The sequence below is a fragment of the Madurella fahalii genome (assembly GCF_045866475.1).
Source record: "Madurella fahalii IFM 68171 DNA, scaffold_1, whole genome shotgun sequence".
NCBI classification, from domain to species: domain Eukaryota; kingdom Fungi; phylum Ascomycota; class Sordariomycetes; order Sordariales; genus Madurella; species Madurella fahalii.
This window is the reverse complement of record NW_027263971.1, coordinates 5963915-5978729: the sequence shown is the minus strand read 5'-3', so window position 1 is coordinate 5978729 and position 14815 is coordinate 5963915. Positions and strand designations below refer to the sequence as shown.

The 14815-nt window shown below is 53.0% G+C and overlaps 1 protein-coding gene across 1 annotated transcript; it reads right to left on the bottom strand.

Annotated features, from left to right (window-relative positions):
- Positions 1-856: 856 nt before the first annotated feature.
- och1_1 (alpha-1,6-mannosyltransferase Och1) lies at positions 857-2065 on the bottom strand (the record flags this gene model as incomplete). Its single annotated transcript, XM_071057241.1, has 2 exons — positions 857-900; positions 973-2065. The coding sequence occupies 2 exons, from the start codon at positions 2063-2065 to the stop codon at positions 857-859; spliced, it is 1137 nt and encodes a 378-aa protein (XP_070913342.1).
- Between the last annotated feature and the right edge of the window lie 12750 nt (positions 2066-14815).

Sequence of the window (14815 nt, the reverse complement as noted above, 5' to 3'; positions counted from 1 at the left end):
TTCTTGACCCCCCTCCGCCGACCGTCCCTTTCATCTATCCTTCTCCATGCAACTGAAAACCCATATGCGTTCGTCTCCTGTCCATCGGCCGATGCCATTTGCACGAGCTGTGCGGGGTTAAGACAACCCACTCTCTCCACCGTTTCCTCCATCCACCTCCCCCAAAGAAGGGGTAGCGACTCAAACAAGACAAGGGAAGCGGAACCCGAAAAAGGAGCCGCCCTTGAACCACTATCAGCCGGCTTGTTTAGAGCTCGACTCGGCTCCAATCTCGCTCGGCTGTTCTTCGCCTACGGTTGCATCCTAGACTATGTATATCTTAGTGGTTGGACGTAGAACGGAGTGAGTCGTTACCGACTTATTGGCTCGCCCTAGTGAGCTGATCGAAACACTACATCGTCAGCCGTTTCATAGTGGCCACTGCGATAGCATGTTCCGACGGAACATCAGGCCTCGTCAACGGCCGACCAGCCTACCTTAATTTGGACCACCAACCGCCAAGTGGGTATTTCCGACAGGCCAATACTGGGTCGACACCGTATCATCAGATCTCATGACATGACGCTAACTCCCCACTCTGTATGTACATGTACAACCGTGTCTTGACACGGGTAGGTAAACGCAGGTCCTTGATCTTTCCATCCGCGAGTTTTCTGTATACTTCTATCCGTGGCCCAGTGACCCGTTGCTGCACCGGAAAAAGCCATCTGTGGTATGCAGCATGCAACCTCATAAAAAACGCCGAGCCATGCAGTAAAGGTAGATTAGAACAGAATATGTTGTGCCAAGAGGAAGGAAAATGAATGAATCGTCGTGAGAGCGTGACGCAAACGGAGAATGCTGGAGCCGGCCCCTTTCATTGTTCGCCGATATGCCGCTCGCTTTCGGGTTTCCACGTTCCTGTGGTAGAGAAATCACGGGTTAGCTTCTGGACTTGGGGAACGCGACGCTGGGGGCTACCAAATGACTTACCCTCAAAATCGTGCTTCACAAAGGCCATCGGATCGTCATAGTCCTTGGCGCCCATCTGCTGGACGCCCGGCGAGAAGCTCGTGATTGGGAGAACAATCACATCTCCCACTCGCTTCGACGTCTCCATGCCCGTAAAGTTTCGGTAGTCGACTGGCCCCGCGGAGTGCGTCATGTCGAAGTACCGCTCATCGTTGAAGTACTCGAAAATGATGTCCGTCCACAGCGCGGGCCCTGTAAACTCGATGACTTTCCTGTCGTTGATGTCATTGAGCGATCCGGCCCGCTTGAGCTTCAACGTCTGGTCCGTGATGCGCGTCACCACTTCCCGCAGGATAGGGTGCCCCGGCTTGCTCTGAATCGTCCATTGGCAAAACTGTATTCTCCGGCTGTACCAGTCCTTCCAGTCCGGCCTGTCCGGGTCCGCCTCAATTCCAATCACCAGTCCAACCGCGTTCCGCGGGACCGACTCTGGGATCCATTCCAAGGCACTGCGAATCGCGTACGTGTCGATGTCCGAGTAAATGCCTCCTCTTGCCAAAAGGATCAGGTACCGGAAGAAGTCGGCTTTGAGAACCGGGAGGGGGAGCGCTTCGTACGCTTCCAATACTTCGGGGACCGATGCGTACAGCAGCCGCAACAGGTGCACGGCAACCTGGTCCGTGATGACCTCGTGTATAAACCCCGGGTGTTGTTCCGTCCAAGTCGCCTCCTGCTCGCGAAAGTTAAACTCGCCTTGCGCGGGCGTCCACTTCCACGTCTGCCAAATGTACGCGGGGAATTTGATCTCGACGTCGTAGGGGAACTGATATGCAAGCTTTTCGTAGAGCGTCATCTTCGACGTATCCTGCATCGTCTTCTGCCCTTGTGGCGAGAGCTTGTCGCGGTTCCCCCCGGCACGTATCGCATTTTCGCCGGAGAGGTCGGGGTCCGACGAGGTCGCCGTCTGTGAGTGTTGCTCCGGCTCGGAGGCGGTTTGTGCTTTTGGGAACTCGACCGCTGATAACGAGGCAGCCGGCGAACTAGACCGTGTCGTGAGAAAGAGGACGGTAATGAAGAATGCCGCAGCCACAAGGGCGCGGCGGAACGTGAGCATTGTACAGATTTGCTCGTCTGACGCAGAGAGGAAAGATGTCAGCTGCCGCATCGGTAATATTTAGCTGCTTTGGTGTACGCGCGGCAGCCTGCAAACCGGCGGGATTGGGATCCTGGGGCTGAGCTCGAGTTATTCATGCATTGAGGCAGTGACGTACCCAGGGAAGGATGCTCAAATCATTGAGGACTAGAAAATGCGTAAATGCCCAAGATCAATACCAAAGAAACGAAAAAGAAAGGTGCGCTTCACGGGGGGTGCCAAAGGAGCGAGATACCAAGCGATTGGAGAGTCTCTGGGTCAAAAAGCTCTGGAGGCGTGGGACAAGCCCCTTAACTTTTCCGGAACCGACAGGGGTTGGATTTGGGGGTTCGCTAATCGCATGCGATTCTCACAAAAGATAAGATTTGGATGGGCGGGGGAATGCTAAAATGCGTGGGGCTGTTGATCATACCTCGCAAGCTTGTTCTCAGCCAAAGATGGCTTCGGCCACGGGTTTTGGGTAGGTCCAAGGACGAAAGTCGATGCCAAGAGTGTCTGTAACCAGGGATGCTCTCAAGTGATTCCGTCGCTCCCTGCTAAATCCGGATCCTAGTCTGTTTCAAGAAGCTCAACTCGGGGTCCGAGAGTGTACAGCGACAGGACAGGTTTGGCCAGTCAGCACGGGCTTATTAGAGTCCCAACGACCCCCGCCGGCTGACAAGCATTGCGGCCCTGGTTCTCCCGGAAAGCCTTATAGTGTGTAGACAACTACACAGTTGGGGCGGAAGATGGTAGCTGGTCAAAGAAAGATGCATGCGTTGGTTGTTCCGCTGTTTGGCGCACAGTTGCGGTGGGTCTGTCTTAGGGTCCGTCTTACGATGACGTTAGACCCGGTGCAAGAACACACATGGTCCTTCTAACGGGCCTGCTCTGCGGCTATGACTGTGAAAGCCATATAACGCTTCGAAAGGACAGCTTTGTTGGAGATGGATGCCGAAGCATCGGGACTTTGGATAAATACCTTCCCTTCTCCATTGCCAACCCGTAGCCGAAGGATCCGGAGATCAGCGCGGATTGTGGAAAGTGATGTGCATTGTCAAAGTACGCGGTGTCACCTTGACTCGGCATGGTAAGTGCCGATTACACTACTAGTACGTGTAGAATTGGCCCTGCATATGTGCATCTGTCAACCTACACCGACTTTCTCAAAGGGAAACTTCTCCAACAAAAGCTTTTGCAGCGGACTTTTTGAACTACGGGTATTTCCGCCAACTAGAGCGTGGTTTCGAGAATGCAGGAACTAAGGCCACATAGAATCGGCGATGCCCGGCCGCTTGGATGACACTCTCGGTTGCGCCTGTGGGCGATCCACGCCGTTCCCTTGGGTGGGGCTGCTAAAACATGAAACATGTGTCACCTGCAGCAAGCACTTGGCTGCCAAGCGCATGCCAAGCAAGTGTCCCGAAAGATCAATCACCGGGAAGTTCAAAGACCGATAATTTCCCATGTCCATCCAGTGCCATTGCGCAATCGCCATCCCCATGTCTGTTCCGCAGCGTTTCCACTCGCCCCAATTCAGCCTGCTGAACATGGCAATATCGAGATTGCTGATCAATGACACCCTGTGCCAGGAATAACACAGCCTCGTAAATACTGCCGTCCAGCAAACAACGCTTCGACGAGTTAGCGCAGCGGCCCGTGAGCCCTTGAACCTTACAAACTACCTAAACCGGGACTCGGATCTTGTCACGAAAAGTCTGATCAACCACGAAAACGGCTGTACTCGTCTGTATTCCGCACGCCCTCGCACCATTGTGCGCAAAGTGAGGTACCGCCGATCTTGACCTGTCCTTTGAAACAGCACAGGCGGGTACCTGCCTTGCCACACCGGGTTGGGGGCTCCATCTGGCATAACACGGTCATATAAACAAGTATACGCCGCGTCGCACATGCCATCCGAGGTTTCGGGTTCGAGTAGGTTCATTCGCATATCGAGGGACACTGCGGTCTCTCAGTCTTTGAAAGGAGCCAGATCTCGTTGAACCATTCTCACTTAGTTCGTCTACTGCCTGCTGGGCCATTGTGTCAGGCTGTTGAGCGCCGCAGCTGGTTTTTTGTCCAGCTGTCTTCGTTCGCGAGTTGCACTACTGAGTAGTGATCTGGTATTGAAATAGGAGACTGAGTACCTTAGTTTCCGGTTTATGCACGGCGCTCTCTTTCAACTAAACGGAACCGGGTAGGCTTCCGTAGCTACTTCTAACAGCCTTATTTCGAGCTCGAGGCTAGTTACCACCGGCTATCGAGAAATCCTTCCCTATAAGAACCGTATCTACTCCCTTATTTTTTTCATGGATGAGTAATGTATAGTAATGCCTCGGAGCAATCAGAGTGCCCTGTAGTCGAATGAAATAGAGCGTCGTAGGGCCATGTCAATGCAGGGAATTGCGCTGGGAAAAAAATTAAAAGAAATAAAAAATTTAAAATATTTAAAAAAAAATAATATAAAAAAAATAAAAAGAGATTGTATATAAATATACGTATGTATATATTCATCAGACGTGATTGAGGAGCCTGGAATACCTGGTGCAAGTTTCCATCCGGGCCTTTCGGGGTACGGTTTCCTGTACAGATAAACAGCACAAGCACAAGCATACCTATAGAAGGGCATATCGCCGGAGGAAGAATAATTATACATATTTATCATTCGATTATCATACATGGTGGTGCCTCTGAGAGCAATTCTGGAAAGCGCAGAGGTACAATGAGGTTGAAGAGATCACTGGCGCTTGTTAGGGTTGTCGCCATGGCGCATCTAAAAGTTCAGAACAGTGGTGTCAGTACCTTACCTTTCATCGTTTCTCTGCTCAATTGTAGACCGTTGTTGTATTATCGAACGCAGTCTCCTCTCTGTCTTTCCGATCGAGAACGCTACACGCTACCAAATGCAGCTCCGGCAATCACAAGCTACCTCATCTAATTCACTCTGAATAAGGAGCTCATCGGAAGCAAAAGTGATCATGGTCCTCCAGCGCCATCCTGACAAGGAAGTCGTAATCTTTCGAGGAACATCCGCGCCGTTGCGGCTGTGAATAATTAGGTGTCACTATTCTGAACGGCACCCGGTTTCAATTATGCAAAGAACAGTTCTTGCCGTCCCACTATCAATACGTCGGCCAGGGCATGATTATTCACAGGTCATTTTATTACTATTTCACATAATCAGTAGACATTTGCTGGGTAGCGTGTCATTGGCAGAATTCTACATGTCTCCTCGAGCTGTATGATGAGAGAAGAGGCGGGCTACTAGTAGGGGTCTCTGTGGCCGTGCCGGTTCCAGCTTCGAAAGATGTGCCTTGGGGATAAATAAGTGACCAAACAATCTCTAATTACATAGATGGTAGGATTCGGTAGAAGTTGAGATGGTCACGTTGGTCTGTATTCTGTGAAGTTTGCTCTACCACACATGAATATCTCCGACCGTTGGTACCCAAATTGCTGTGCTTAGGCTCTATCCATCTGAAGAGTAGTGGTGAGGCCTAGAAGAGTACTTTACAATCCGTCGCCTATGCCTACAATCAAAGTTAATTTTGCAGTCAGCATGAGTTGGCGTTCCACGCCAAGGTACCTGTGTTCACTCCATCTGTATTCACTTGCACACCGAGCAAGGCAATAATAACCTGAACATCAGTCCTTTAACCATCACATATTACCGTCGAGGCGCCGAAGGACGCAGGTTTTGGCACAAACACGTCACTCAGACACGACATCCGGTATGTTCTGGATGCCTTCTTCAATACGGAAACGCCATTGGCCATCGTTACATCGCGACTGTTGCCTTGGTGCAAAGTGAGTGATTTTTGTGACTTATTCATTCTAGATGATGGTTGCCCAAATTTGCACAATGGGATTCAGCCTCGGGCACCTGGAGCCATCACCATCCGTTGGTGAAAACCTGATTATCGTCGGCATACAAACCATAGCGAATGGGGGGCACGCCAGATTGCACTTGTCCGCCCCGCATTACACACGATGTGCTGAAAATCAGACCCAAAAGATACCGACAAAGCGCGCATCGCGCGACAGTATTTACCAAGGCAAGCAATGGCAAGTTCGTTTAGATTCCTCACTGATAGGCATCTAAGGTAATGAGGGTGAAATCACTCGCCAAGCGCGCCTATTAGGCATCAAATCAGCCCTACAGGTTCCCCGCAGCATTGAACTGCACATAACCTGCCGAGCCTTGTGAGCAGTCCAGGCCGGCCGGTAGGTTTCAATGACGCGGTGCCCAAGTGGTTGCCTTCAGATTACCGCCTTCTATCAGGCTACAAGGCAATATACAATTCTTCCTGCAGAAACTAGCGTCGTTAAACCAATCACATGCCAGTTCGTACAAGTCATGATGTATAGGTTAAAGCGGCGATGAGTGCCAAGACGACCGAACATCATGATTGCAAACAACCTGACGTGGTGGCCCACCCAGTAGGAGGCGTGCCGCGGGGGTTGACCGAAAGTATGTCAAGATTTGAGCCGCGTTTACCTGGCGAAGTCGCACGAGAAAGGCAGAAGTTGGGAACGTCGGCATAGTAAGGGAAAAAGGATGCATCGCGCGGATATTGGCATTAACCAGAACGATCTTGTAGACACGGAAGAAGGGAGATAAGGGTTATGGGAGAGGACTGTACACTGAATTAGAAGACAGGGCTGGGAGAGTTGCTAATTTCTCTCGGGGTTATTCGAACTATCCCAAAACTTACCTCAAGAACAACAGTGAGGCCAGCAACGGGCCAGATTCCGCAATAACTAAATTGGCTACCCTACCAACTGTTATGCTGTGATCCGCCCCCATGAAGCCCACCACTCTGTTCCACTGTCTATTCTGCTGTGAGACTTCCTAATAATCTCGGTTGCATCTGCGGTCCCCGCCGGCGTGGCGTAACGTTAACTATCTCCTCGACGCCAGTAAGAACCGATGAGTGACTAAAGGGATCCGCGCCAAGACGGCGTCCCGCATCCCCGGGTTCGTGGCCGGGGCCTCATCCGTTCCCAGGTGTGGCATGTCCGCACAGGCCAAAGACATTTTTTCCGGGACCTCCCGCCGCCACGGAACAAAATGCGAAGTCGGAACCCTTTGTCGTAATCATGCGTAAGAACCGGCATTGACCGGCTCTCCTCCTAATTGCCATTGCAGAGCCATAGCGCCTGGAAGAACAAAAGAAGAGAAGAAAGAAAGGCCTACGCTGCGTCAGGCATCAAGCTCGCCCCGGAGGAAGCCTTACGATAGTTCGTCCTGGAACCCTGATTGCCTCGTTATGCACCAGAGTCTCATTTTGCAAGCAGAAAGCCTAACTAGAACAACTCAGAAACAAACCCATACCATACCGTTCCGGGGGCCCACAAATTGGAGATAAGGCAGCCACCCGAGAATGGCGAGACAGCCATCCGAGAATGGCGCGGCAGCCGCCAGTTGTGGAACCGGCCTCTATTGTTTCATTTTCTTAGTCATCCCGAGCACGAGGGGAGACGAATTAGATGTCGAGTGGCGTTGCTGTGGCTACGGCGGTTGTCCTCCGGAGCCCCTGAACTCTTGATGATGGGATGGCAGGGAGGCTTCCCGCATTGATAACCCATATTGGGCACAAACTTGCCGTGCTACGGCTATGGCGGGTTGCGGGACTGCGAGCTTGGGTGCCATGTGAGTTGTACGCGTATCCGCAATCATGTCGTGCCGACACTGGCGCCCTTGCCCTAGCTCGGAATCCCGAGATGGGATGGATACCTTGGCACCCGTGGCGAAAGCCCTATACACACATGCCCGTTGCATCTTCCGCGTGTCGTGCGCATCCGGCGGTTAGCCTTTGGCGCCGCACCAGCTTAGGCCCATGATTTACTGTTCCTGGAAAGGGTTATGTAACAACTTCCACTTATAGGCCTCGCACACTGAGCGATGGTGAGGTGGAACACAGAGAGCCTGATAGCATTCCGAAGGAGCCCGCAAATATAAGACCCATGAAGCGGACGGGCATTTCCTGCTTCGTCCAAGCGCGGCATGCTGTATGTTTGAGGTGTCGCATCCGAATAGCACAAAGTCATTGCTCTGAAACGCTGTGTCAGGGGCACGATCAATGCTATACAGCCATGGCGATGTCGACCAAAGAGCCCATATCATTCAAGGGAAGTTTTTGGAAACTCAGACCAGACTGCAACAATACGTGCGCCTAACATGCACTGCGCAGTTCCGAGTTAAAGGCCTTTGCGGCAGACAGTCAGGTTCCGTCTCTTCACCGCAACCCCTCCCCCCCCCTTTTCAAAAAAAGAAAAAAAGAAAGAAAAAAAAGAAAGAAAACCAAACAAGCAACAATACCTATCCAATTTTGACAAATAGGTCACAAGGTTTACAATCTTTGGTACATAACTTCTCAGCGCATTGGCCTTCGTCGAAACAAAACGCAGCAGATCCAGTAAGCAAAAGGAACAACAAGACAGCCCGGGCGATTTTGCGTGGCGATTCTGATAAGCACAAGGTAAGAACCAATAGAAGTCAACCCCTTGAACACGACAAGAACTTTAGGCTTATAAAGTGGCCAAGTGGCCGGACCTACCAGTTGGCCAGGTCAAATGAGTGAGTGGCAATGGAATGGGCGTCAAAACTTAAAAGAACCGGACCGCGAGTACTTATTTTGTTGCTTGGTCTTCCTTCTCCCGCACCAAGTCAATGGACGAACGCCCATACCTTGGTTACCCATCAATGTCGTTGCACATATCCCAATCGTCGTCGCCGTTGCCGTCGCCTCCGCCATCTAGATTGTTTGGGTCACCTTGGTCATGTCGGTCGTAAAGATCCGTATCACGGACGGACCTGGGGTACTCGGCCGGACTTTGAAAGCATCCGCTGGACAGCGCATTCTGTGCTAGGGATTCGAGCCGCCGACTGACGGTACCGACGAGGTGATGAAGGCCGAGGTGATGAGGGCCGGGGTGGTGGGCCGCCGGATTCCACCCAAAAGGCATAGCATCCTGAGCGATCGTGATGCCTCCTTCGTCGGGTCCTCTGGGAGAGGTACGTTTATGCTTCCTGCTCTGACGCTTTTTCTTCTTTCTATGTGTCATTCTCCAATCTCCCTCTCCCCCTTCGGTCGTTTTGGCTGTTTTGTTGGTTTCCACCCCTGTGTCTATTACCAAGTGGTTGGGCCTTGGGACAAGTGTCAGCTGTGTCTGCCCTTCGTTGGTTTGAGGTGGTGATGATACTTACGAAGAAAGGGGCGGGGGGGACCCGGGAGAGACGTGCATCGAACCCGCCAGGTCCTCGCCCGCACCATAGCCACCATCGTCATTGGCGTCTAATTCGGCTGCCCCATAGTGTCCATCATGGGGTCCGGCAGATGTGTAGGTGCGTTGGCCCAGACCAAGGTGGCAAGTGCCAGGTCCTAGGTGCGGATAAGGATCAAGTGGATAATGGGAAGAGTGCGACGGAGAGGGCAGAGAGTATGGAGAGTACGGAGAGCGATCTGGGTCGATGCCCATCGAAGTCTGTGATTGAATCGCGCTGGCATACGGTGCTCGACGGGTCGATGCGTTGGTTGGGTGATCAGATCTAGTACCGCTTGTTGCATTGGGCAGCCGACGCTCAGGCAGTGAGGTGCGGTAGGAGCGAGACCGATGTCTCCTGTCCGACATGTTTCATTAACGGTCAATTTCGTTCCAGGCCGGAGGGGCTAGCTCGTCGCAGTGGTGGTGGAGATGGCTCGTCAAGAATGGGAGGATGATGGTGGAGGATGAAAGAGGTTTCGCGCCGTCGATTCGAGCTTTTGAGAGGGGAAGTAGCCCACAGCAGCATATTCCAGAGACGGAAAAGGAGCGGTGAAAAGTGCCATAGCCTACCGTCAAGGGGGTTTCCGGAACCCAAAGCGCGCAAGGCAACCAAGTCGACAGAAGCTTCATTTACATGCGAACGGACGCGATTGGACTCGCCGTCTAGCACCCAGGGCATGCGCCACCGCTCCCGAACAGGCGTGCCATGTGTCTGCCAACCTGTGGTCCGACTGAGTTGCTTCGCTGGGGAGATATTTCATGCCGTGATCGAGGTCCGACTCTGAAACGATTCGATCCTGGAATGCTCGGCTGCTCAACAAGGATAGATTCGGCGGGAGGGATGCGACCCATTCTGGGTTGGCCGTTTGGTTCGCGAAGGCAACGGAAGCTGGGGAGTGGGTGGATGGATTGGTCTGGTTATTGGCGGAGAAGACGAGGGCCAGGGTTTTGGGAGCATAGGGCATGACCGCTAGTTCGTCGAAACCCGAGAGGAAAGGAAGGGAGGCAGTAGGCGTAGGGAGGATGGGAAAAGGCTATTAAATGACAGTAATCCTGAACCCATTTTGGACTCCAGGCCGCCGATTACAAGCGTACTGGCCCGACTTATCCACAACGGCCGAGATGTATGTTGTGCCGCTGGCTTGCCCAGGAGCATCTGGGTGTAACCGCCCACTATGTGATCTGGGGTGGTTTCACGCCCTATTAGGAGCTGATGGAGGAGCTGCCACGCAAGCGCTTTGGGTCCAGCCTTCCGTTTCTGGAACAATGTGCAGACGAACTAACTGAGGGCTGCGAAATCTGAACAGTCTGCTTTTGCGGCCCAATCGTTGTGGCTCCACGGCTACCTTCATCTCGGCCGCGCTTGCATCTGTCTTGCCTAGCAGTGCACGGGTAGAAAGAAATAATTTCAGGACTGCAGCAGCACTGAGGGGACATCAGCGGGACCGTCAAGAGACGGGACGGGAGGTGGATAGAACAGGTGCCAGAAATGAAACTGATTGTACAGGACGGCATGATCGGGGCGTGCAGACAATGGATATCACTGCAAGGAAGCACGGCACTGATATTGGGGTGAGGAACGCACCCGCCTTCATCAAAGCCGGTGGCCTTGAGGGAAGCTCAAAAAAGAGAGGGAAGCTCAAAAAAGAGTCACTAGGGATCCAGAGGCCGGCACGAGGTGGCCCGGCTCGGAGGAGGGTAACATTTGTGACCCCGTGGCGCGCAGCGAAGCAGGTCAGAGAGAATTGGGTACTCCGCACACCCGCACCCACACCCATACCACACACATCATCCACACCCACACCCACACCCACACCCACACCCACACCCTTACCCATACCCTCACCAACACCCACACCCTCGCCCTTACCCACTCACACGCACCAGGCTTTCCCCGACCTGTTCGCATTTCTGTATGCTGCAAGGTGGTGTTATGCATGGCCATATGTCTCCTTGCTTTGCTCTGAATCGATCGGCTCTTCTGGAGGCTGCGACGCATTAGAATTCTCTTGACGCACGCATAAGTTTGGTCCCCTCATATGATGACTTCCGGACGTGCTGATAGCTGAATGCAGACCGGTTTCTCTCTTCTTCACTAGAACAGAGAGCAATATTGGCAAATCCCTTCTTGCATGAACCGCGCTTGCCGCCGCGGGGAAGGAGAGGAGAGAACGCCTCCTGCATGCTGGTCCAACCGCCCCGGCCTTAGCGTCAACAGCCATTTCCCCGATGCTGTGTGGCTCTCGGGCCGTCCGATCACTGCCGAACCGTCCTTGACAGAAGAAGACCCTAGAGAAGAGTAGGCAATTGATACTGGTAGGCCAAGGAGCGTTTAGCACGACATGAGATGTCAATTGTACGTGCTGTTGGGGCCGATCTTCTCCGACGGTCATCATGGGTTGTTTGCCGCACACGCGACCTGGCGCTTGCAAACCGGGGTAGCGAAGCGCCCGGGCGCCACGCCACGCCCCCAGTAAATGTTTTAGCTCTTGCCGATCCCGTTTCCATCATCTGAGCAGGCTTGCTGATTCTTTGGTCATGTTACACAAACCGTTTCTTTGGACAAGGGTGTTGTCAACAAGGAGATAGGGCACTGGCAATAGCAGAGCCGCATGGAGCCTTGCGCCTATAAAATACCATTGTCTATCCTCACCTGGATCGTGTGTTACTCGGATAAGCTACAAATAGCCCCCGGACGTAAATCTTGACTTGCAATACTCGTATTGCCATTCTGTTTCGTATCTTGAGCGGCACCCACCATTTGCATCCATATGTTGATGGTTCGTTGTGAGTTGTGGCACGCAATACCAGCAGTGGCAAGTTTACTCTTTGAGACAATTATCGAGCATATCGTTTGATCTATATGGCTGATGTTTCTACTCAGAGACAACTATGCTAAATCGTTTCCGCTTCTTTTTTTTTTTTTTTTTTTTTTGTTGGAGTTGGGGGTTTAGGGGGAGGAGGGAAAAGGGATATTTTCGTCCCCCGGTATCTCCACGTTTCGCCTCTCCCACAGCACTTCCGAATCCTTCATCAGTTTTGCTCTTTAAGATTCTTATGATGGCAGAAATTAATTCCGTTCTTCATGATGCCTTTATTCAAGTGAATACAAGGTGTATCTAGCGTCGCTAGAAGAAGTTGCTCCAGTGTGAGACAATACTGCCAGGAGCCAGTGCTTCCGTCAAAATCATTGATGCCGCAAATGTAGGCATCTATACTGCACATTCAAGGATGTTACGGGTCTCTGGTTCATTTGAGTACGGGGAGTCATGAACAGCCCGTCGAACTTGTGGGAAGCAGCCTGCATTTCTTGCATCTGCGGACAAAGCGGAGAAGGGCACGACAGCCTCGCAGGAAACTGGAGTTGAATTAAGCTTGCCTCAGCGCTTGGAGCCTACTGGGGAAGACCAGATCCCGGGCCGAACCGTTGTCGGGTGGGGTGCTGCGACCCCCAGTAACGTTGTTGGGGGGGGATTGTCACTGTGACATGTTTCTCGTCACTCGGCGGATGATTGGAAAGCTGGACATGGGCCCTCAGTCCAAGTTCGGTGGGTGGATGATTCACCGAGCTGACAAGCGTCAAGCACCCCGGGGGTGTCCAAGGGCCAGATCTTCCTTCAACCGCTCTGGTGACAATGCCATGCCCAGTCGCGTCCGTGCGCCGAAATAGGAGGCAAGGATGCCCATGAGCTCCAAGCCACGACGATTGGACAGGGTGTTCCTGGAGGAGAGATGGAATGCCGTGCCGTGAAGTGGAAGGCAAAACCCCATCGGCCGTCGCTGGCTGAGAATGGATCGGGGACCGGCCTCTGTGGCTTCAAGATCTGCCTTTGGGCGCAAAGCTCACGTGATGCTAACATTGTGCTTTTGAGTACAATGGGAAAGGCCCTTGAATGGGAAAACCCGTATTGATGCGGCTGTCTGACCGGCCTCATATCCAGAGCACCCAAGCGCAGCTAACCACTCACCGCTCATCACGAAGACGGGACTCCGACTGGTGTAGGATTTCTGCGGCCGAGCTCGCCCCATCAGAACATACTCTTTTGGAGCCGAGCGTTACAGCCTAGCGGGTATCCTTGTCAATACCTTTGGGGTTTGGTGCAAGAGCTGCGATCAGCTCCACCAGTCCATGAAGAGTTCCCGTGTACGCTACACACACAACACTCTCACCCAGCGGCAAGCAGGCTCGACCCGATTGGCAGTAGCTGATGGTCAGGCGCCGATCGGGTTTCGAGCAACGCGGGGCGGCAATTCCGACCGAAGGGAAATGCGGCAGTGGAAAAAGACTCGTGGTGGGATGCGACACGTGTGACGTACAGTACCGTACAGTACCTAAGGCAGTGAAGGGGGCTGCCTCCCGGTTTCCCCTGAACTCAGAACAACTCGGGTGCCCCACTCTCACCACGCTTTTTGTCCTCGCATGACGAGACTGAATCTCTGCCAGATCAATCGCAACTTTGATTTCCGCCTGATCGCCCCCACCAAGTGCTGTGGAATGTCATCCATAGCAGATGGCGGAGAGTTCTTCTAGTGTGGGCACGACATCCTAGTGGGCATACGTTCCTACTGCTTTCCAGGCTGACATACTTAACCTCGGCCGGTAGCCTCGCGATTCCCGCCGTACTATCCTCGACCGGATCGCAGATTTCGACAAAAACGAAATTCACCGCTGAGCCAACAACCTCTGTGCTGCAATGTTGCAGCTTAAGATCGCGCGCAGTCCGCCATCGACCCACATCGCTCAAGTGGTTTTCGCCCGCTGCCACCGAACCTCCCCCGTCTAGGCATTCTTTTAGCTCATCCAGAGCGCCGCTTGCGCCATGGAATTGAGAACGGATATCAGATGTTGACGTCTTGAGCCTAAGGGCTCCCTCGTTTCCCCGGTGCGGTGATGGGAGCGATCACGGGACCTTACACATCCCTTGCTTGTATTCGCCCGCCCTGGATGAACCTCTCCCGGAATCTACCAGGCAGCAGCTGTCTCAAAGCAACCCGGGGCGATCAGGAACCAGGTGGGCGCTCTAATTCCTTGCTGCGGTCCGCAGCTAACGACGGCAGGCACGGAAATTTGGCACAGTTCGAATGGATCTTTTACACGGAGTCTTCAGTCATATTTCGACGTCACGCAACGGCGATTTCCGTTTTCAACTCCTCAGCGCAGTTTGTCTCATGCGGAACTCCGGACACGCAACCATTAATGAACACAAGGCCCGCGGGCTCTGGAACCTGTGCGCTGCCCGATGTTGTTGATGTGTAAGCGCGGATCAGGGCTCCATAACTCGTCCCCGGTGCCGGCGTTCTGATGGTGCCGATTCGACACCCTTCTGCCGAGTCTACGAGGCACGGCAGATCAAACCAGACTTGCAATGAAACGAATGGCTCAGGATTTCTAGAGCCCGCGTCGCCCATGGCGGACCCCAATGGTCTTCCGGACCAGAGTTCGTTCACCTATGAGATGGGTCA